The 24574-nt window shown below is 31.6% G+C and overlaps 1 protein-coding gene across 1 annotated transcript in view; it reads left to right on the forward strand.

Moving 5' to 3' along the window:
• LOC130900726 (uncharacterized) overlaps positions 1-23114 on the forward strand; it is a 55107-nt gene extending 31993 nt beyond the window's left edge. The window contains exons 9-11 of the mRNA XM_057811535.1: positions 6-11001; positions 12634-13861; positions 16073-23114. Of these exons, the coding sequence (XP_057667518.1) occupies positions 6-11001; positions 12634-13861; positions 16073-16399 (12551 nt within the window). The 3' untranslated portion in view covers positions 16400-23114. The remainder of the gene's footprint in view (positions 1-5; positions 11002-12633; positions 13862-16072) is intronic.
• Positions 23115-24574: the final 1460 nt, after the last annotated feature.

The raw sequence follows: 24574 nt of genomic DNA on the forward strand, positions 1-24574 counted from the left end.
TTTAGCGGAAACTATTCAACGGATGTTGGCGAATTTACCAGCAAAACGTTCCACAAGAAAGCTGATATCTCTCTATGATGGAGTACGTCGAAAGCAAAAAAATAAAGAACTGGAAAAAACGAAACAGAAGAAAGTCAAATGTGGTAAAGTGATATACAGCAAAAGTAGCAATATTAAAGAAACAACTGAAAAAACTATCAATACCCAAAAATCTAACCAAACTTCCAATATTAGATCTATGCGTAGCTTAAATAGGGTATTATCGAGTAAGATTTTAGATACGACAACCACACTTTCCGTAAAAAGAAAGTTGAAAGTTTTAAATGAAAGGAGGAGGACTAGACAGTCAGTATTAGCGGAAAATAATGATAAAAATGAACATTACAAAAAGGATTCGGAGAAGCCTTCTTCTAGTCCTCAAACTAGAAAAAAATTGGAAAAGACGGAAATTAACAATGATGATACAGCTGTCAAGAAGACACCCCCTAGAAGCACGAAACTTGCCAGAAAACTGGCAGTTAAGAAACTTTTAACGGGGAACATTAATATAAAATCGTTCTTTCCTGTAAAGAAAAGAAAAAATAAAAAAGAATCCAAACAAGAAGCTACACCAAATGTTGATATCAAAACTAGAAGTAAAACAAGAACAAGTGAACCGGAAGATGATAATAACGATGATGTTGACCAACCTAAAACGAAGAAAAATAACAAGTTGAATAATATTGTTAGTATAAACAAGAAAAAGACCTCTAAAAAAGCTAGTCAAGAAGTTGCTCAAAAGTACGAACAAGAACTCTCTAAAAAACCTGCAAATAAAGAATTAGATTTAAATAAAAGAAAAAGAAATCTCAAACAAAGCTTCAGAAACGTTATTAATAGAGTGAAGAGACTGAAAATTGATAATGCATCAGAAAAAGTACAAACTGATAATAATAAATCCCCACTTTCGAAAAGTCCTTTTTTAGACGAACCAAAACAAGAAAAAGATCCAGTGAAGATAGTGATTCCTTCTACCATGGAAGCAAAAGAAAATATAGCTGACATATCAGAAACTGCCCATACTGTGATAACATTTAATGAAACTAATGAAGACTCTCCAGTTCCTGAAAATATTTTCAAGCTCGATTCCAATAACGAGAAAAATTTACAAGCTAAAGGAGAACCCAATTTTGATTCTCATCCTCTTAGTGTAATCAATACAGATACTACCGTGACTGAACTTGTGAATTTACCTGCATCGGAAGATCCAAACAAGTTACAACCTATATCGATAGAAACTTCGGTAAAACCTAAAACTCTCCCAATGATCTCACCTAATTTAAAAGGAAAAATCAGAAAACCTGCTAGGGGCTTAAACGATTGTATAGCTATGTTGACAAGCAAACTGCAACAAAAATCATGTGAAAATGTTTCACAGCCGAAACAAACATTATCGCCTGCTATTAAAAGTCCAAAAACAGTTACTGACCCTTCGCCACCAAAAACAGAATGTATTCTTAAAATTCCCACATTTAAAACGCAAAATGAAACGTGCGAAGAAGTCGCTTTAGATCTCAGTATAAAACCAAGAGACAAAGTTACGACCGATGTTCAAAAATCCTTACCTGCTAAGTCAACCGAATCACCTTGGCAATTCAATAGATTAACATCTGTAGAGAGAATTATTGAGAATGTGGTAAATAATAAACTCCAGGAACCACAAAAAGTCAAATTACCTACTCCATGCCTGTTCAATTCAATAGATCGCACAATTCAGAATGTTATAGACGGTCATCTTAAACAGCAAAATATGCAAACTAGAACTACAGTAGACGATATTATAGATTATGTTGTTAATATTGATAAATCAAAAATTGTATCAAATCAAATTGTAGATGTAAAAAATCTGCTTTCATCTTTGAAGCAAAAAGGGAAATGTAATCCAAATATAACATCAGTTATTGAACAAATGAAAACTCAGGCTGGAGAAGATGCTGAAGGTGTAAAAGTATCTGATTTGAAAACCATTATAGAAACAGAATTGACAAACAAAATAACTGTTCCTAAAGAAAAAGTAACTAAAAAGGCTGGACAAGTAATAAAGAGTAGATCTAAACGGAAATTAGATCATGAAAAGTTGTTACCAGAGACTCGCATAGATGAAATATCTAAAACTAAAGAAACTGTAAATACACTAAAAGTGCCAATTGAATCAAAAGATATGAATAATATTCCTATCGAAGACGAACCTTGTTTTTTGGAAAATAAGACTGTTAGTGATAACATTCTTTCTACAGCAAGTCTAAGTGAAACTCTCAAAAACGAAGAAACAATCGACGAAACTAGAAACTCTGTTAACAAACAAAATCTTAGGAATTTCAGGAAACAAAACAAGACTATAAAAATTCCTGAAACAAATCTAAATGAAGTTCAGAAATTTTCAGTTAGCAATGAAACATTGAATTTAAATAACGTTGAAAAGAAAACTTTAGTTTCTTCCATTGGAAACGTCGATATAATTGGAGACAAAATTCCTCCAGTAACAACTAAGACCAAAAATAACGATATAAAAAGTGAAGACCTTAAAAATGTAGAGATATTTAAAAAAGAATCATCTGATATTGTAAATGTTGTTTCAGCAGATAGTTTAGATGAAAATACAATAGGCGAAAATAGTACCATGTTGAAAACCATGGAAAAGGAACAGAAAACTAGAAAAATACCGCCTGCAAATAATAAATCTAAGAACTTAGTTCATTTAACACATGAGGTAGCAGCTGGTGTAGAAATTTTAGACAAAGAAACTATCAATGATGCAAACAAAATAAAATCCAATCAAGAAGTAGAAGATGGTGACATTGAGGCACAAATAGAAATAACAATTATAGGTAAATGTGCAGCAGATAATAAAGATACCATTGGTGATGATAAATTTGACATGTCACTTAATGGTATTAACAAAAAACAAATAAGACGTTTCAAGAAAAAAGATAAAAATCAAAACAAAAAAATTAATAATGAAGTTTCTACTTCGATTCTAGAACCCTCAATATCAGATAATATACAAAAAGAAACACCACAATTTAATCAAAAAGAATCTGAGATTACTGAAACTATAACTGAAATCATACCAAAAAAAAGAGGTAGAAAACCAAAAAAAATAAGACAGCAAAAACAGAAAAACCAAACAATATTACCCGATGAGGAATTATCTGATATTTTAATGAAAAAAGATAGCGAAGAAAATTCATTGTCATCTGAAAAGTTTATTAACAATGAAAATATTCTCAAAACAACACCAGTTGTAGAAGATACTCTGCCTGAATTATCTAAAGAAACAAAAGTAGATTCACTTGTATTAGAAACAAAACTAAAAGATGATGAAAATATATTCTCTAAAGCACAACTAGACAGCTCCAGTAATGATTCCGACGAAATAACCGATAGGAAACCAAGAAAGGGAACAAAAAAAGAAAATGTAAATCACACAAAAGATATTGAAGATTCATCTAGTGAAACAATTAATGAACATTTGCAAGACCCAATCGTTTTAGAGTCGCGTCTAAAAAGCCCAACCAAACGGCCAATTTCACCAAAAAAGTCTAAAATTTTAAAAGATGTCAACTCTGAAGATATTAAAGTAGAACAGATGTCTAAAACTGATGAAACTAAAGATTTATTAGAAGAATATGATTCAACTCCTGTTAGGCTTACAAGATCAAAATCTCCTAAAAAATTGACTAATAAATTACAGGAGCTTGACGGCGTTGTCCAGGAGCTACATAAAGAGATTAATGAAGATAATACAATTACCACAACTGATACAAATACAAAACATAATACCCTTTGTAAGGATTTATCAATCGAAATCAATTTGGAAGGAACAAATAGCAGAAATAATATTAAAAGTTTAATTGAATTTGGTTGTAACAAATCGGATGATACCGAAGCTACAAAGAAAGAAATAAAAACGCCATCCAAGAGAAGTAGAAAGAAGGCAATTAACACAGTAGATGAACTAAATTTAGATAAAATAGGTGAAACCAACAATTTATCGCATCCGGATTCTTCAAAAGATAAATTAGAAACCAAAGTGAGTAATTTAGAAGGAAAAACAAAACCTCCAATAACAGAATCAGATATATGTCTTAAGAATAACGAAAATTTGAATTATGGAAAAGAAACAAACTCATCTCTCGACAACCTACCAGAATTGATGTATAATACTAAGATTGATAGTTTAAAAACAAAAAACCTTATTCAACAAGAAACTATTGTTAAACCCAAAGGTAAAAAACGAGGTAGGAAACCGAAGTCTCTAAAGATGTCTGTAAATAATTTGAATGCAGAAAAATTGGTCGATGCTTTAGAAATCACCAAAGAATTACAAATCGTGCCACAAAATGAAGATTTGAAAATCAAATTAACCAAACGTAAACGGGGGAGAAAGCCTAAAGCTTTAAAACAAGACACTCTGAATGTACAAGATCCTTCTTTAGTTGTACCTAATGATACACATGAGGTTTTAGTTTCGGGATATTTAGAAACTGACATTAATAATAAGGAACTTGTTTCTGAAACTATTACAGCAATGGTAAATGATGGTGTAGAAGATTTTCCCACACCAGAGCAATCAGAAGACAGTCACTTGAATGAACCAATTAAAACATTGGATTTACAAAAGAAATTATATACTGAAAACAATGTTTCTAAACCATTTGAAGATGTAGTGTTTTCTCAACAGCTTAAAAATCTATCGGTAACTTTGGAAAATTTCATTCCTGAACAAATAACTTCCAACAGGTTGTCAGAACAATTCATAAAGGAAGCAATAAAAAGATCAGCATATGTTGAAAGAACTTCATACAATTCAAAAGAAAAATTAACTGAGAAAGAAGGAGTTAGTTTAGAAAATAATATTGTTGAAGATAAACTTCCTGATCAATCACTTAAACCGGTATTAAAAGTGAAAATATCACCAATATCTGACGTAGAACAAAACAACGATGGTCCACTTTTGGAAGAGAATAAGAGCATTAAAACAACAAGAGTGCCAAAGTCTCCAAAGAAATTATTAATATCTTTAAATGCAAGTATTGAAACAGTCAATAAAAATGAATATTCAAATAATTTGAAAGTAAACTGCATTGAAACAACCAGTATAAAAGAAAATGATTTAGTTAAAAAGTCAAAGTCTTCCAAAAAATCAATTGAAACTGCAGATTCTTTCGTATCCGAGAAGATTGAAAATATACTCGTTGAAAGAGATGATTTAGATAGACCTAGACAAACTAACTTTAAATCGTTAAAGAAATCAACAAAAGTGAAAGAAACTACAGATACTACAGCGAATAATAATCTGCAACTTTTACAATTTCCAGAATTAGGTAAGACAAAGTCCCTATCAGGAGATGATGTAAATGAAGTTACACATTACAAAGATGATTCTACTATAAGCATACTTAGCGTAGAAGGAGAAAGACGATTAAGATCGCCCAGAAAATCGAAAATTCTATCTAATTCAATGGAAAAATTGAATGCTGATAGTGGCTTCGATAATCAAAGACTGACACCTAGAAGAAAATTATCCAAATCACTAAAAAATATTTCAACAAATATGGAAACTAAACAATCTGATTTAATAGACCAGATGGTCAAGGCATCTGGTCGTTCTAAAATGATAATCGAATCTGAGTTCATTCAGAATGATTCATCAAAAAATGTTTTGTGCAATTTAAGAAGAACTAGATCATCTACTAATATATTAATGTCTTCAAATGAATCTATATCAAAATTAAACGATACTTTAGATGCTGAAGTATGCAATATATTGTCACAATCTGAATTTAATTCACCCGATCTTAAATTAAACAGGTCTAAAAGTAGATCATCATCTTTGAGAAAGAGTTTTGACAGCCCATCCATGACTGAAGTTAGCGAACCAGAATCTGTTAGTCCAAATAATAGAATTAAGAGACTCGGTAGAAGATGCAAAAAGTATTTTACATCTGAAGAATCTATAGATAAACTAGACTTGGCAGAAACTAAATCATCGACTGAAATAAAAATTATAAAATCAACACTTTTCACATCCTTAAATAAACGAGATGTGGAAACAAAGTCTGCACCACTTTTTAATTCCCCAGATGTAGATTTTGTCAAACCTATAACTGGTAGAAAATCTAACAATTCAAAACTTGTTACAAATGAAGAATCTTTTAAATGCCCAGATTTTGGAAATGTAGATTTAAACAAACATTTACCAGACAGAAAATGTAATAATTCTAAGCTTTCTGCTTCAGAGGAATATTTAGATAAATTAGAAAGTGAAGAAATGAATTCTAATTCAGATGTAGATTTCCTTCAACTTCTAACTAACAAAAAATCTAAAAATGATAATTTATCAAAAATAGATGTTGTAAACATTAGTGAAAATATTGATTCGGACTCCAACCAGTTACATTTAAATCAAAGGGATGTCAACTCTAACAACAGCTCACAATTAAACTACTCTCTTCAATGTTCAGAAACAGATACATCAGATGTTAAAGTACTGGAAGAAAAGATTCGGAATGCAATTAGACAAAGTCTCCTGTCATCTATTAATACACCTGATTCCCATATTGAATCTAGTGACATTCCTAATTCAGATACTAAACAATATGATGATCATAAAATATCAGAAGTAAACGAGATTAGAGTTAATTCGTCAGATTTTAATACCCATTCCATTGAGCAAGAAATGGAAAAACCTAAAAAAATCAAGAAATTATTCATCAATAATAATAATACCTTAGAAGGTATTGATAATGGTAGTTCTAGTAGATCTCTTAGGAAGAAGTCTGTTATAAATTATGCAGAACAGGAAGAAACCAAAGAATTGATAGAAGACGATGGTATTAATAATAATAACAATAATGAGTGTAAAGATTCTCAAACTTCGGAAACTAAAATAACCGATACAAGCAACAATAAAAATATTTCACATGGATTAGAAGAAAATCAAATAGATGAAGTAAAAGATAATCACATAGTTGAAGAACAACATTCGATAAGTGTTGATGAAAGTGAAAATTATATTCTAAAAGAAAATTTATCCAAAAATTCTTTATTAACAACAAATAACGGTGTTAATAAAAATAGAACCAAGCTGAAAGCTAAAAAGGGAAGGAAGAAGATTATCAAAAATAAACTAACAATCGAAGCAAATATAGAAGACAAAATAGAGTCTAAAAACGACAATGTCTCATTGATTGCAGAAAATGTTATTGCAAGTACCGATGATGCCGCGTTTTTAACAACCATACCACCACTCGCAGACACTTCGGAAGAAAAAGAACCACCAATAAAAATAATAATCAATAAGCAAAAGGCAAGAAGAAAATCTAAGAATATTAAAAAAGTGGGAGAAAAAGGTCACAACGATTTATTTGAAGATTTCTCATTAGTGATTAAGAAAAAAAGAATTATAACTTTTTCACCACCAGATACCTTTTCCAAAGAAGATACATATCCTATGGAAACGCATCAAGTTTCAAAACCTCCAGTAGAAATATCAGACAAAGATTGTTTGAATGATTCTGTACAAGAAATGGACATGGAACTTGACGAAATTCCTATAGAAACCAGTATAATTGAAACACCCAAACTAGATCTTACTTTACATAATAATTATGATACCAAAGACGTGATGTCCTTACAAGTAGAGGAAAGATTCTCAAATTCTATCCCAATATTATTTCAAAGTCCAAAAACTATCGGTAGAAAGAAAAAATCCAAAAGAAATTCCGAGGAAAATGTATTGAACCAGCAAGATGATTTAGAAGATACAACTATATCAGAATTTAAATTACCTTTACTAAAGATAAGTACGAAATTAAATAAGGCCGAACAAATTTACGAAGAAGATAGAATATTCCCAGATATTATTAACAGTACTCAATTGAACACAAACGAAGAAGAAACGGAAAAGTTTGAGACTAATTTAGAATTTGATGAATCTGTCAAAATCAGTAACGAAACAACACTAAACTTTGTCGAACCTGTTGTAATACGTAGATTAAAAAAAATAAAGAAGAAAAAAATTAAAAATCACATTTCTGTAGAAAAAAGTAACCAAGAAGACAATATTATTACAAATAACGAAGAAAATAATTTAGATAAAGAAGTTGATGATTTAGAGATACCTTCAAGCGACAATTTGAAACAAGTTTTATCAAATCCGTTTGAGGAGAAAGAGCCGAGACCTGAACCACCTGTACTTGGAGAGTTAAATAAAACAACTGTTGATGAAGAGAAGGAAGTTGAAAAATATGTCGAAGATGAAATTCCCAATCAATTTGTTATAAACGAATCTGAAACAACCACAATAAAAGTATCTAAAAAGGGAAAGAAAAAAGGGGGTAGGAGAAAATCACGTTCTAAAATTTCCTCCTTTGATAAATATGATACAGATATTACTGAAGATGCAAATGATATTTTTAAAGACATGGAATCAAACAACGATGATACTGACGTTGATAATTCAAAGTTAGAAGACGACGTTACAAAATTATTGAAAAATCCAATACCTTGTTACATGAAACTTGATGATGTAACTAGAGAAGAAATAGATAACATATACGCATTTTCAGAAACCGAAGATTTCGAATTGGAAAAACCAATTGATTTACCTCGTAGGTTACCTAGGAAGAACGACTCAGTGGAAAAATTAAAAGATCAAGAACATGTTCCAATAAAAGACAGTATAAAAAGAAAACAAAAACCGAAAATTAAAGAAAGTGTCTGTGAAAATTCAGAAAAAGACCAATATCTTAACGGTGAAGTGAAAGAAGATGCAGTTGTGGATAATTTTACACTTCCAATATTATCAGTCAGTGATGTGGTTCCTTTGGAAGTCGAAAAAGAGATTAAAGATGGTGTAACAGATGTCGAAGTATCTGGAGGTAGAAAGAGTATGAGAACAGCAAAAGTAAAGGCGTTAGAACATATCCACGATGAAGCTTTAGCAGAGCTCACCGACATGGATATCAATAAAAAGTCAATAAAAGATACGAAAAATTTGGACAACATAAATAAAAAGACAAGGAACAAAAAGAAAAATGAAAAACCAAACAACGATTTTGATTTCCAGAGGAAAGTTCTCAATACTGAAACACCTTTATTGGAAGATCTAGTAGCCGAACTGAATGGGTTTGAAGAATTAGATAATAGTATAGAAAGAGAACTGCGCGCGGAAATGACTCCGGAAGAATTAGAAAAAGAATCCAAAGTAATACAAAATAAAGTTGACGAAATGTTAGTGAACCAACTAGTTGAGGAAGGGTTAGAAACGACTGAAGAGAATCAAGAACTGAGGAGAAGTAGGAGAGGATCTCGTAAAGTTGCTTCTTACAATGAAAACGACCTTATAGATCCACTAATCGATGCTATAGAGAGTAAACGAAAAGGGAGAAAGAAAGATGATAAATCTATCGGTGACACAAAACAAAAAAAAGGAAGAGAATCTGACAGGAAACTCAATAGTGACGAACTGTTTGATCTTCTTAAAGCTTCCACTAACGATAATATTTACGTGCCAAAACAACAAAATTCTTTCCTGTCTAATATCGAGGATTCTTCAAGAGATGTAAATGACGAAAATTTTGACAATATGTTTGAAAATATGTTGGAAAAATCCGCATTCTTAACCGAGGAAAAGTTTATATCGAGATGTAAAAACGACATTGGAAATATTTATGATTTTACTAAAAATGATTCATTAATTGAAGACGAAATTAATGGGGTAAAGAAATTTAGAAAGATCCCTGTCGAGATTGAACCGATATTCACAAATCACGATTCTAATTCGGAAAGTAAATCGAAGAGTGATAGCTTTGAATCTAATTATTGCGAAATATGCCATAAATCTTTTGTGAAATTAGAGAATTTGATTAAACATAGAAGAACATTAACGCACATACAGAAATTATCAGAGTTGGAAGCAAGAGAAGCTGAAAAATCAAAAATTATCAGTAGACATGAAGATGAGAATAGTAGAGAATCTGTTATCGAACCGCCGTCGCTAATACAATCGTCAGAAGAAATCGAAAAGGCCAACGAGTTGAAAAATAACGAACTGGAAATTAAATCGCCGAATCAGACCTTCTCAACAAATAGTTCTTTGAAATTGGCCGACATTATAAATGATGTTCTAACAAAACCAGTTTTACCAACTATCGAAAAAGAACCTAACCAATTTTCCGATCTAATTCTTCAAAATAACGACACCAAAAGATACAAAAGCTTGGGCGAACGTAAAAGTTTCGACTCTGATACTTTAATTTCCACAGACACGCGTCTCACTGAACCGTTCGAGTCGAAGACTCAAATTTTAGAAAAACAAATTAGTTTATTAGAGAACATAATCGAAAATCAAACAGCTGGAAATTATATTGACGATATCTCTTTATCATCTGAAAAATCAGATATTCCTTCAGAACCCAGATCGCCCAGTGTCTCAAAGCCTGCTTCTGATAACAATAGTTTCCTTAAACCGGTACAATACGAAGAAATCTCCGAGGATAGCACTAATCTTCGCAACTACGATGATCCTAAATTAAGAAAAACTTTAAACAGGGACGAGGAACTCTTTTTGGAATGTTGCAGTTTGCTGAAAAGTAGCTCGGAAGTTTCTAGTAGTTATTCAAACAAAAAAATGCAAGAGAAAGTCGTGGGAGCTTTAGGTTTGAAGCCGATAGACGAACCTGAATGGTTAGAGAAGAAGAATTTCATACAAGATCGAAATTTAGCAGGTATTGATGATTATTCCAACAATTCGAGGATACCGACGCCGTTAGGCGACAGTTACGACGACGACGCCTCCAATTCCAATACTATTTCGTCTAATTGGGGCATAGATCAATCGCTAGAAGAAAATCAGGAAGAAGTTAGTGATGTTAGATTGACTTTTGAGAACATCTCTAAAAATCACAATGAAAAATGTGACGACATTAGATTCGATGGAATTTTATCTAGTACTAGGTAAGTCGTCTTATTCATCATTATTCAAACCTTAAGGTATATTATTTTTCAGATTACCTCTCTTGATTTGTGGATTACCAACTGCCCTTCTACCTTTGGGAGGTCTTTCTGATAGTCCTTATCCTACTTCCACATAGTTGTCTTACATTTGTGTTTCTGATTTAGTCTCTTCTGGGTTTTTCTGACGATTAATATTAGATTTTTCATAACTGTCACTTCTGTTAATATATTTTTATTGTATTTCTTGACCCTTAGACGTCTTTATGACGTGGATTGCTACTCGGGTTGTTTTAATGCCATTTATTTTTCTCTATAGCTTCTGTTTGTTTTTCATTTTCATTTACTTTGACATTTTGCTTTCTAGTCTATACTCCCATATTGTCCTCTATCTTGTTTTTCTTCTTTGCTTTCCCTTTTCCTTTGGTCAATAGTGGAATCCATTATGTTTTCTGATTATATCTTATTATATTATATTCAAATGTTGTTACCTATTTTTTATTACAATGTTCTTTGATTGTTGTCAATCAGAAAATCTGAACCTTTTACCCTTTTTGATTTCTATTCTATATTATATTGACTCTAATAATCAAATTTTTTTTTTCTAGGTAACTTTCATAACCTTATTATGATAAATAATAAATTGGTAGCATGTGAATAGATAACATATCCTTAATTATTAATTTGTTTTCCATCATGTCCTTGATTCTTTCCATTTCCCTTCTTTGTTGAACTATTTTTCCATTTCGCCCTTTTAGCACAAGTTTAGGTAGCTTAACGACCAAACCAAACCATTTCGACACACATATATAATTGTTCTTTTAATAGGTACCTGTTAGGGCTTTGAATTTTGTAAATGTTGGAAGAACTGTCGAAGTATGAATTACATGTTTAATTATAATTAACAATATTTCATAAAAAAAATAAGAAACTGTGTCAATTGTCATTAATTTTTCTTTCGTGGAATTTAAACATCTTACAATATCATAAATTATTTCTTCATTGATTCTCTTCTGGTTTATTTGAATCATTTGCTACTATAGTTGTCTTTAGTATATGCTGTTACTTGATTTTTTTTAGTAATTATATTTTTTTACTGTGATCTAATTATACTTTCTATCCCATGTCAAATAGGCCTTTAATATAGAGACTTTTCCTGAAATTTCTTGTCCAGTATTATTTTTATTTTCTCAGATTTCTGTGTAATTTTTATGTTTTTAATTCCTTTTTTTGTTTCCCTTTTTAATGACTTCAAAGCCCTTTAGATTATTTAATTATTATTTAATATTTACTCATCCTTATCTTCCTCATTAATTTCATATAACCTTGTTCATATTAAGAAGTATAACTGAAAAAAATGTATTTTTCTTGTTAATAAAATTGGCTTAAAATTTTCTTTAATATATTCGATATACACAATTTTCATATTTATACTTTTACCATTGATGTTTTCCTTCCATGTTTGCTACTATCAAAATTAACATGGGTATGATCTAGTAAGTGTTAGATATTCTTGTAAAATATTCCTTTGAACTGTAATTTTAAAGAGAAGCAATGGATTAAATCGATTTGTACTTTTAACACCTCTATCTAACTGCATAAATTCGAATAACAATTTATGATTGTAATTTACAGGTCTGATCAGTTATTACCCGATAACACGAGCTCTCCTAAAACCAGCAACGATGAGTTTAGTGATGGGTCGTGTAATGAAACTAAAAGAATGATGACGAAAGGTGCAAGAAAAGTATTTGAGGGCCTCAAAGTCTCTATACCCACTGAGGAGTTAAATCTAGAAGAAGTTCTGAATTATAGTCCTAAACAGAAAAAATCTGATCAGGTGATTGATGTTGTTGTTGAAATAGAGAAACCACTTATGTCACCAACTCAAAAATCTAGAAATTCCAGAAAATCGAAACCTGTCAAAAAAGCTCAGGTTGGAAGTAATTTGTTATTTAAAGTATCCAAAAAGAAGCTTCCTTCTCCCAGTATTCACAACAAAGAATTCCAAAAAGACGTTTACGACTTTGAGGAAACTCAGGATAATACCGATGCTTTTAACAAACCAGATTTCAAAGCTTTCAGAACCTTGAAAAATACCGAAAATGAAAGTGAAGCTGAAAGTAGAGATTTACAAGATGTGAATACTGTTAACACCACTACTATACCAGTTTCTTTAAATAGAAAACCCAAGGCACAAGAAAATATAACAAAAAAGAAATGCATGATAATGGGTAGAATATTTAAAAACGCCGCTAAATCCAAAGTGGAAGATATTGACGAAGAAATAAGGAGTATACCAGCCATCGCTAATGAAGAATTAGTTGAGAATTACGTGAGGAGTCAATCGACTTTAACATTCGATGATGTATCTGATCAACAACTCGATGTTGATAGAGAACAAAAACAACCGGAAAAACCCAAAGTCGACAACAAAAAACAGGAAAATAAAAAGAAAATGAAATTGAAAGGAAAGAAACGAGCTAGACCTAACTCGGAATCGACTGATGACGAATTCAGCTTAAATAAAACAACGAAACGAAGAAGTAACAAAAAGAATATAAAAGAAGAAGACAATGTCATTAATTTAGAGCAAGAGTTGAAAGAGTGCATAGGTGTAGCGAGTAGAAAGAGTCAAAGAAAATGTACTTCCGGAAAACAAAACGTTTTAGTTGAATACTGGAGTTCAGATGATTCTCAATTCGAAGCACTATTGGAAAAACAAATTATAGAAGTTAAACCAAGAGAAAAACCTATTGAGAAACAAGTAATTGAAACACCTACTGAACAACAGAATGAAACCGTTGTAGACGAATTACCACCTGTAGATAACATTAAAAAACCATTGGAAGTTAAGAAAGTGGTAAGTACAAAATTGTATTAAAATGTTTTTATTCACTCTTGAATGAATAATCCTTGTAGGAATTATTAAGAAAAAGAAGTTTTATTGCAATTATTGATATTTCTTCATAACACAGTTTCGCCAACACAAAATTTCTGAACTAAATTAACATTAATGGAAACTTTGGTGATATTTATAACTGTTTACTACCACTACGCCAACACTTGTTTATTGAAAACAAGTTTATCTTCGGTCTCTGAAGGCGATAACTTGGGCAGTGGTACCAAATTTCTTGTTTGTAAATAGGTCTATGGAACTAAACCAAATGATATTTTTTGTGTGAGCTCCAAAACGTTGCGATAAACTTTTCCCTCAGAACAGTCATTATAGAGCCATTTCTTAATATTATCGCTAACATAGCATTTTAGAGGTGATTTTCTTTCGTTTACTTTTATTTTAATTCATTTTTCTCTATAGCTCCTTTTGATACTGCTGCTTGTTATATTTTTCGGTTCCTTTCAATTTCATCTTTCAGTCTACAATTTCCAGTGGACTGATTTAAATCCTTTATACTGGAATCCATTATATTACTTGTCCGTGGACCTTCTTAGTTTGATTCCAGTCCAGTATATTATTATTTTTTCTTATCCTATCAAATTTCTTGAATGAGAATAAGTCTTTGGAACTAAATCAGTCGATATATTTTGCATGATGTTAATCGTTTTATAACCATGAGTAGATCTTTGATTCAGAAACTATACCCTATGGTTTTGGATTTGGTCCTCTCTGGACATGAAATATCACCATCATTATAAATTCGCCCGTTGGATGTTAAGATATCTCCTTTCTTACTATTCATATCTGCCCTCGTCCTGAATCTTGCCATTCTTCTTCTTCTTTCTTCCATAATGTCTAACCCCTGTTCCTTCTTCGATATATTTCCTTAACCTGGCTCTAGATTCCATATCTCCACCACCTCTTTCGTGGTCGACCTCAACTCCGTTTTCCAATTGGAAATTTATCCCTTGCTATATTTATCAGTCTATCATCTTTCTTTTGCAACTTGTTCTGTCTCCATTAGTAGATCTTTGACTCATAAACTATACCCTTTGGATTTGAATTTAGTCCTCTCTGGACATAAAACCACCATCATTAAAAAATTGCCTTTTGGATGGATTGTCACTCCACCTCTTTCGTGGTCGACCTCAATTCCGTTTTCCAATTGGAGATTTATCCCTTGCTGTTTTTACCAGTCTATCGTCACAAAAACTTGGAACCCTATTTAAATGCGAAAAAACAGCTTCTCATCCTCTTTAAGGCCTAGCTTCGTCGAGCTTTGTAGTATTGATGAAGCTCGGCACCGAAGCAAACCCCGAGGATGCTTAATTCGATACAGAAAACAGCAATTCGACTCAGGTGATCAGAAACTTGGATAGCTTAGACCATAGAAGAAAGGTCGTTGATCTGCCTCTGTTGATACTACTGCGGTAGATGCTCATCCGAGCTCTCCCACATAATCCCACCTAGAGCAGTATTTGCTCTATTCGACAGACGTGACTCATAAACACTGCTGACGCTGATAACGCCAATTTGTTGTGCGCTTTACATGGTTTGATAGCAGATGTAACTAGGTTCTTAGTTTTTGGAGTGATTCTAGCAAATAATCAATATTGTAACTATTGATCTGAGTTAGTGAAACTTCTTCTTTTGGAGAAGTGCATTCAGTGGAATTTACAGGAAGGTACGTCTTTAACTAACGCTACAACCTAAAGGAGCTCAAGACCAATATCCACAGATACATCCACGCTGCAGGTAACACTTGAGTGTATAGGGTTTACTCTTTCGTGCTTGTTTTTTACCCAAAAAAATGATTATAAAACCACTAATTATTGTCAAGCGTTTTTGGTAGTTTTTTTTGCTATAGCTTCTTATAATAACGCCCGTTTCTTTTACTTCTTTCAATTTCTGTATTTCTCGTTTTTCACTCTATAATTCCCAGTGATCTCATCTCGTTCCTTCAGATTTTTCTCTATAATGGAATCCATTCTATTACTGTTTATTTTGTCTTTATTCTAGTATGTTATCCTGTTGTTTTGAACTTTAAAAAGTCTTAAACAGATTTATATTGATTACAGGACTATTTGCGTATACCAAATTACTAAATTTTACCATATTTCTTGTCAAAACAAACTTGCAATAAAGTTCTTCTGATAAAATGTTTTGTTTCCACAGAAGAAGAAATCTACATCGGGAAAAAAGAAACCAAAAACCCAAGAAACGACTGTCGATGGCGTTACGGTAAATCGAAGAAAACGTGCAGCCGTTAACCCTCTCTACCATTGGTCAAGTTCTTCTGAAGATGAAGCCAGCGATTTAATAGAAATAAAACCCTTGAGGGACGAACTCGAAGACGACGAAGATAGACCTGTTCAGCATGGATGGATAGTAGGGGACTCTCCTAAAAAATTAGTGACCATGTTGGCTCAGGCTAAGGGCAAAAAATCCGATATAGACTGTGTAAAAGAACAAGGAAAAAAACGGACTAACACTGTTAGTTGACGGTAGTATGTGATTGTATAAATATTTGTGCGGGGGACACGGTTTTTATTGTTTTTGGAAAGCTCTCTGGAGGTGTGTGTCGGAATATCATTGGTAAATCAGTTGAACATGACTGATATATTATTTAAATGATGAAATTACCTAAAAATATATACCAAATTGAAACTTGGGGATTGGGATAAATATTTTTTGTTGTGGATGTTACTGAGATCAGGATTCTTCGTTTTGTACAGAGTTAATGAAGTTGAGGTATATATTTTACCCGTAATTTCAATTTATATGTCACACAGACTATTCATAGTTTCATTATAAATTACTTGTGCTAAAGCTCCAGAAAATGTACAGTTTATCTTGACTAGCTGTAAGATTTGAAAAAAAATCTTTTTTTTTTAATTAATCCTAAGGGGCAGCTTAACAATGTGTACCTCTAAATGTCATTATTAATTCATGTCGTATAAAATGGCACTAAAATATTTAGGTATGAAATTTTATACTAATTGGTGGAATTGGTCATCCGTTACTTCAAATTAACATTTAATTTTCGTGTTTTGGTTAAAATTAAAATTGCATAAAAGCAGGTTTAATTTTTTACTCAATTTTTGCCACCTTAACAAATACCCGATATCTTCAATGAGAACTTATCTGTCTCACCCTTATTGTTCTTGTTGTAATCTGTAGATATTTTTCTGATCACTTTTTTTTCTTAAATTTCATTTACCAAATTAGCTCTGTAGTTTTATATAAAAATATATCTTGATTTACAAAAAAACAACTTTGTACATATTATATATATATATAATCTATATATTTTTCTTTTGATTAAATTTGTAAATTTAGCTTTGTTAATATACTACAAAATAAATGTATGTAATAATTGTTATCTACTTTATTTCTCATCAACTATTGTTGATTGGTTTACTTTTTTTAAAGAATTTTGAGAAAACCAAGGGAAAAAGATTTTGGTAAATTTAATTATTTGGCTATCGAACTAAAAGAATATTAACCACAATAACACCTTTGACAAATACATCTCAGTTGAGGTTGAATATGGGTCATCTTTTTGGTTCAAGGATATATGAAGTGCTCGACACTGACAGTCTTGTTTGTATCTACCTCTTTCTGTGGAACCAGACAAAAGTGAAAGCTACTTTGAAATATCTGGTGCCTTTTAAAAATGTTGACAAGTAAGACTTTTTCAACTAACCTGTTTATGTAGCTTGTGACACAATAAGAGCTCTACACCTATCTCTCTTCTATGTTGGAATTTCTGGAATCGTTGGTGATATTCGTACTAAACACACTGTTTACACCAACATACACGATTACAATATCTGACGCGCGTTTCGATAACCAAGTTTACCTTCAGTCTCTAAAGGAGATAATTTGGTATCGAAACGCATATCAGACAGTGAAATTGTGAGTATTGGTGTAATGGTAATGTAAACAGTGTGTTCAGTACCTATCTCTTATGTTCAATATATTAATGTATATTTCAATTTTTTTTTCTTAAATAAAAAATAATATTGGAGCTGTTGAAATTAGTTTGGCGACCTTTATTAGAGATATTTGTTTAAAATGAAATGTGGATTGATTTCAATTGAAAAGTTTATACAAGAAAATTGAATGTTAGAAATTTGAAAAGGATGACTTTGCTTAGTATGATTCTTCAGTTGCGATTCTTATTTTTATTTTAATCATGGAAATGATTGAATTAGAAGTGATTATATTTTTGTTAATTTTGATAACTAAACTTATATTTTTGTTTTATAATTTTACAAATACTTTTGGTTGTAGCTGCCAATGTTGCCATTTTTTTTATGAAAATATAAGCTGATTTGTATAAAACAATTTTGTTAGTGTTTTTACTATTTTTCATTCGATTTTTGTAATTACTTTTTTATTTGTAGCATAATGTGTTCATAATGTGTAGAGAGATTTTTTTATTATAATTTTTTATTATGGTAGCAGTTTGCAAGATTACCCATTATACCAACAATTATTTTATATAAAATTTTATGTTTATTTCTATATCAGTTCCCTACATATAACGCTTGACCTATTTTATATACAAGGTGAGGATAATGTATGGAACAGCCAATTTAAACTATTCAAAAGAAAAGTTTTAATGGTGAAAATACCTAATCAAACATCTTTTATTCCAACATTAGTCATACTGAAAAGTTATTGGGGGTAAAAGGTCGCCAAAATAAAAGTTCATTCACAATCTATTTTTTTACAATATGGTTTTGGCTAAATATATAGTTAACGGTTCATAATAAATTCAAAATGGTGATAAATGAATTTGTAGAGTATGAAATTTCTTATAAATTTTATTGGACAAATTTTCTCGTAACATTTATACTTAAGGAGATATAACGCTGTAAATGTCGAGTAAAAACAAAATATCCACGAGATTATAATTGTTGGATATTCAATCATGCGCCTAAAAGTGTTAAGGACAACATTTTGTTCCTTCTTGCTTTCAGTGGCTACGCCACGACAGCAGCTGCATATAAAACAGGGAAATCCAAAGTTCTTACAACGTTACAAAACAACAATACTCTATTGAAAGCCGTAGAGTCGTTCACCGAAAATAACGTTGATCCAAACATAATCGCTCACGCCAGATAACTTTTTTTATTGCGCTGTTGGTAGGTGACGAATCGGAAGTCTCTATTAACTCGTTTCGCTACAAATGTTTCGGGAAATTTGCGATTCAGACAAAATTGAATCAATCAGTTCTACCTCCAACACGAGATACGGCACGCTACCATTCTTTCAGAGCATATTACCAGGTTCAAACTTAGCTTGGATTTTACCATGACGCTGAAAAAAGGGGTTGGCAGCGAACTGTACAAGGACTTCCTATTCGCATTGCTATGGCTCCCGCACCGTCAAGTTTGTTGCAAATAATATTGTGCAAATGCACCAAAAATTGCGGAGCTATCTGCGGATCTGAACAAATTCCAAAAAAAAATCCGTTGCCTAGAACTTTGCAAAAAAAATACCCGGCGCTTGGCCTATTATGCTTTACTTCGCCATTGAAAACAAACTAAGTAATAAGAACTGAAAAAAATGATTACGATTCATTTTGAAATTGATGATTGTGGATAAAATTGTTTGCAAACTTATTACAGTAAAACTTTTCTTCAACTTACAAAAATAAATGAAGTAAGATATTAAAACAGTCACCTGCCTATTTAGGCAAACGGATGAGGAATGCCTAGCTGCCCCATATTATTCAACAGGAGAAATTGGGTTTGTGGCAAAAATTCAGTCGAGTTTGATGAGTCAGTTCATTTATACTACAGTACGCTTGTTCGTTTAGATTATTCATCCATTAAATATTTGGGTTCATAGTAGGATGATGATCGTTTAGCATATAGGCCGTGTCCCACTTTGAATTACCTTTGGCAAGCGATCAGACACTTTGGCTTGATCCTTTTGATGTCACTAGACAAACTGTGAGGCTTGCCCAAGTGCATGACCACGCTCCTGTGATTGATTGACACTCACAGATGATATGATCTGCAGTTTCTTCTTCCTCCATGCACCAGCGGCACTACGAGTCGTTCGTGGATGCCCATAGTGTAATCGCATAGGTCAAGGGTGGATAAAAACCGGTCCGCTTACTGCATCAGGTTCTTCCAACAGTTCTTTTAATCTCTTATATGAATCTATAATCAACAGAATTTGTGTATTGTAATAGAATTATAATTTCGAGCAGCTGTAATCATATCCCTACTTGAATGTATGCAACATACTTTAATAAAGCGGGTGGTCGGCTGACTACAAAGAATTGAACGTGAACTCCTTTCACTCTTCGGGGGGCGACCTGCCACAGCATGCATACTGATTTAGCACTCTTCGCATATCTGTCATTTATTTGGAGACTAGTGTTCGTTATTTTGCAAATTAATAATAAATTAGTAAAGGGGACAATTTATTCATACTATTAACTTTTATTAACTGTCAAACTTCTCTGTCTAAATGCTTTAAAATGATACTTATAGTAAGTTTTGTTAAAAAATTTTCTTGACAGAAAAAAACTCCACATAAAACATTTGCGTATGCGGTCCGGGAGACATTTTGAGAATTTCATTTTGTGTCGCACTTGAAAGTATTTACCCACCCGTGATATAGGTAACGTTGCCAGGCGTTCGGGTTGCCCGGCTTTTCACATTTCTCAAACGAGCGTGACCGATCGCAAGCGACAAGAGTCGATTGTTGGTTGCCAACGCAGGCTCAAGTACCGCCCATTTTCTCAACACCAACAAAGAGAACGTTGATTTCAAGAAGCTTTTAGCACATAAAAAATGGGTAGCCTATTTTAAATCAATGATAAGTCAAGATTGCTTTTCAGAATTGTAATTTTCAGATTGTAATGTTGTTATTCTTCCATTTTTGGTAACTTTGCCTTTACCTAGATGATTAAACCGCCATCGAATATTCTGAAACTGATCCAAAGATTATTGTAGGGCTTTGAATTTGTTATTAAAGCAGCGCACGATAACCGATAGAGAAATTTGACTGAATATTACAAAAACTTCACAATTTCAAGTAGAAAGTTGTAGATATCGAGTTCTTTTAATATATAATGTAATAGCGTTTATTCAATGTTCCATATTACATTTTTGTATCGAAACGAAATCTTACAATTAAGGAGCTATAGCAATACATACGTACTTGTACACGATAAAATACCGGCGAGTATAGATAGATTATGGCAACTTTTTTAAAAATATTCGATTTAATGGCAGATTTTTGAGAAAAATTATGGAACTGATTAAAATGAAAACCTAAATTAGTTCCAGGGCTTTAAATGTTCAAGTAAACGAACTCATTCATGAATAATTGTTTATGACTTTTTCACAAGTAATCCAATGAAGTTTTTATATTTTTTCTTCATCTATTTATCAAAATAATATAAACAAAGACCTTTTAGGACATAACAGAAACTGTTACATCATTAGTGAGTGCGGATATAAAATCCAAAGTAAATAGTGCGTGGGAAAACCAGTGGAAAAGTGCGACAACTAATTTAAACGAAGTCAAAAAAGCTCTGGTCTTTGATACCTAAAAATCGACGACGCCTAGGCCAAACTCGGCGTCCTTTTTTTCAATTTCCATATTTTTGTGATTTAGATATAGAAAACTAAAACATATGAACTTCATTTAATGCTTTGTTAAAAAGTTATAAATGATTATATTTAAAGAATATATTTACGATAATATTCAAAGACATAAAACCATATGAAATCCTTGAATGAGATATTTCCCATAAATTCGCAGCAAAAGCAATTCTGTTCCAGGACACTCATTAAAATTAGATGAATCCATAATTTTATAAAAAATGGAAGGACCACTTTAGTATGAAATTACCGACTTTGATTTTGGGTTTGTAGTTAGTTATAAAATAAAAATGAAATTAACATTTGATTTAGTATGCTTCACATAATCCAAACAAAAAAAATTGAAAAACTGCTAAAACAAGAAAGTATATAAGGGTGTTTTTATTGGGTATTAGTAGGCGTTCTTGCAGGTCAAATAATTCAAAAAATTTCTAAAATGCTTTCATAAATGATTTGCAAAACAAGAAATGGATTTGAGGCTAGTGCTGGAAAAGGTAGAAACAAAAGTTATTAAATAATTTTTATGAAAGTAAAGATTAAATTTACAATGCAGATGAATTTTTAAATAATGCCCAAAAAGTTTCTTGCGACAAGAGGCCATAAAATGAATAAACCAATATGTATAATTTTCCTTTATTCAAACACTATAGGAAACCATTTCATAAAATCTATTGTGATTGGAAAATCAATAAATCCAATACAAAGATACTGCTTAGAATACATCTCTAGTTTATTCCAAGAGTCAGAAGAGCTCACAGTTACCCAGTAACTTGTTTACGGAATAGTTTCAAAAATATTTTATTCAAAGAGTAGAATCACTCTTCATTTCAAAAAATCTTCAAGAAAAGTTCTTTTGAAAGACAAAGCTCCAACACACCATCAGATCTGACAACACGAAGATATAATATTAACCTACACCTACAAATGTAAAAACCTCTTGACCAAGAGGTCACTGAATGCTTAACAAAAAGTGTTTTTTAAAATAAACATGATTCCTCTACTGGTTCGCATGGCCTTTGGAAGAAATGAAATTGCTGGGATAAAATATTTGATGCCTTGAACATGAATAAGCAAAACATGATGAAATTTAGTTTAAAAAAATAGTGTGATTTAATTGGTTTATGGCAGTCACTCTGTAGAGCATTTATTTGTTGATTTTATGGAAAGTTACTACAACTGTTGAAATTTTATTAATAAGCCATTGAGATGCATTGCTAGAAAATGATGTCAAAAAGGTGTATTTCTTTACTATATAAATATATAACAAGTAAAACAATATATACAGTAAATGCTTCAAAGTGTATTTTTTAACAGAAGTTTTACTGACTCCAGTAGATGTATAGAAATTAACAAAATACTCTAAACTTCTTTAATGGGTAATATCATTTTTTGTTGCTTACTGTTTACACTGCCAGGATGTGCCTTGGGGTCGTGATAATTTTTGTTTTGTATATAATGTAGCATAGAGGTGTATTATAAATATGTCATATGAAATTCGTATATGGATAAAAATATATAGATCAGTATTGTGTTTTTGTCAACCATGTAGCAGGAAGTTTTTTTAATAAATACTTTCCCCTGCATCAATGCCTTTTTAATTTATGCCCACATTTCCTAGAATACAACTAAAATATCCTTAATGACAGGATAACAAGTAATGTATTCAATCAGCAATTCAAATTTTATACGAGATTGAAACTTAAGGAAAAGATCTATATCAGTTTAAATAACTAAATTGAGAATATGTAAAGATATAAAACTTGAGTTGAGTAATCATTTTTACTTCAAAAGGTGCGAAATTAACATTGTATGAGTACATTTTATTAGTTGCTTTTCATTGTTTATTTCATGTTTTTTTCAAGTTCAAGACATTTCATCTGATAACATACCCTCTTTGGAACTGTGAGATAGTCTTATAGTTTCACCCTATATTCAGCCTTATCCTTACATGGGAGCGGCACAGACATCCATCTGCTTAGGTTACAATCCGTACTTCATTATTTATTTAGTGGGTTATGGTACCAATTAGTTAAATAATTTATGTAAACAAACACTACTGAATACCCAGTGCCTAACAAATAATATAACCTAAGAAGAAATGCCATTTCAGTTGTTATTCAGCATGTCGGATTTTCTATGCCAGTGCCCTAGATTGTACGTGGCAGAACTAATATATTTTCGCAGATCATTTACTGTATTCTATGTTATTCATTTCCACCCAGTTCTGATTTCGCAGTTTCTTGAATTCATGATAAAAAGCATCTTAAAACTGGGTCACGTTTATTTACAAAATAATTTTCACATACATTTTCAACTAAACCAAGAAAAACTAGTAGAAATGATTTTTCTTTTAAAATGTGCCAAAGAACATAAAGTTTGTTAATGAATTTATATTAATCAAGGTACGTTAAAAAGTTTAAGTCGACTTTGCCACCAACAAAAGTAAACATTATTAATACCAGAAATACATAAAATATCACAGAACTAAATTTATCGTTGAAATAAAAGGTTATAGAGACTCCTTTTGTACATGTGCAAAAGTTTTGTGTATGTTGTATCACAGAATATACCATGCTTATGTTTTGTGCCTTCTATCCAAAGATTATATACATGCTTGTATCCATTGAATTGAAACAACTTTTAATTCATGCTTTTATCGACCCGTGGCTTTCGCGAGCAAACGCTCTACGTTATATATGATGTCACGCGATACCGACAGTATCGCGCCGATTTCATATATTCCTCCAATTTATGTGAAATATTCTTTCCAAACTACACATTTTCTTTCGCACACAACGCTCAAGGCTTTTTAAATTAAAGATACGGGAATTTCAACTGTCGCGGAAGTTAGCTTTGCAAGCGTTGAGTGGAACGTACCCTACATAATTGTACATGATACCAATAGATAAAATATAATAATCCTAAAGATCAGTTCAAAACATAAAGGTATCTTTCTCTATTTAGCTGTTATTGAATTTACATGTATATAGGAAATATAGTTAAATATTTATTTATTATCAAATATTTTACAACGCGTCCATTA

The sequence above is a fragment of the Diorhabda carinulata genome, chromosome X (genome assembly GCF_026250575.1).
Source record: "Diorhabda carinulata isolate Delta chromosome X, icDioCari1.1, whole genome shotgun sequence".
Lineage (NCBI taxonomy): Eukaryota > Metazoa > Arthropoda > Insecta > Coleoptera > Chrysomelidae > Diorhabda > Diorhabda carinulata.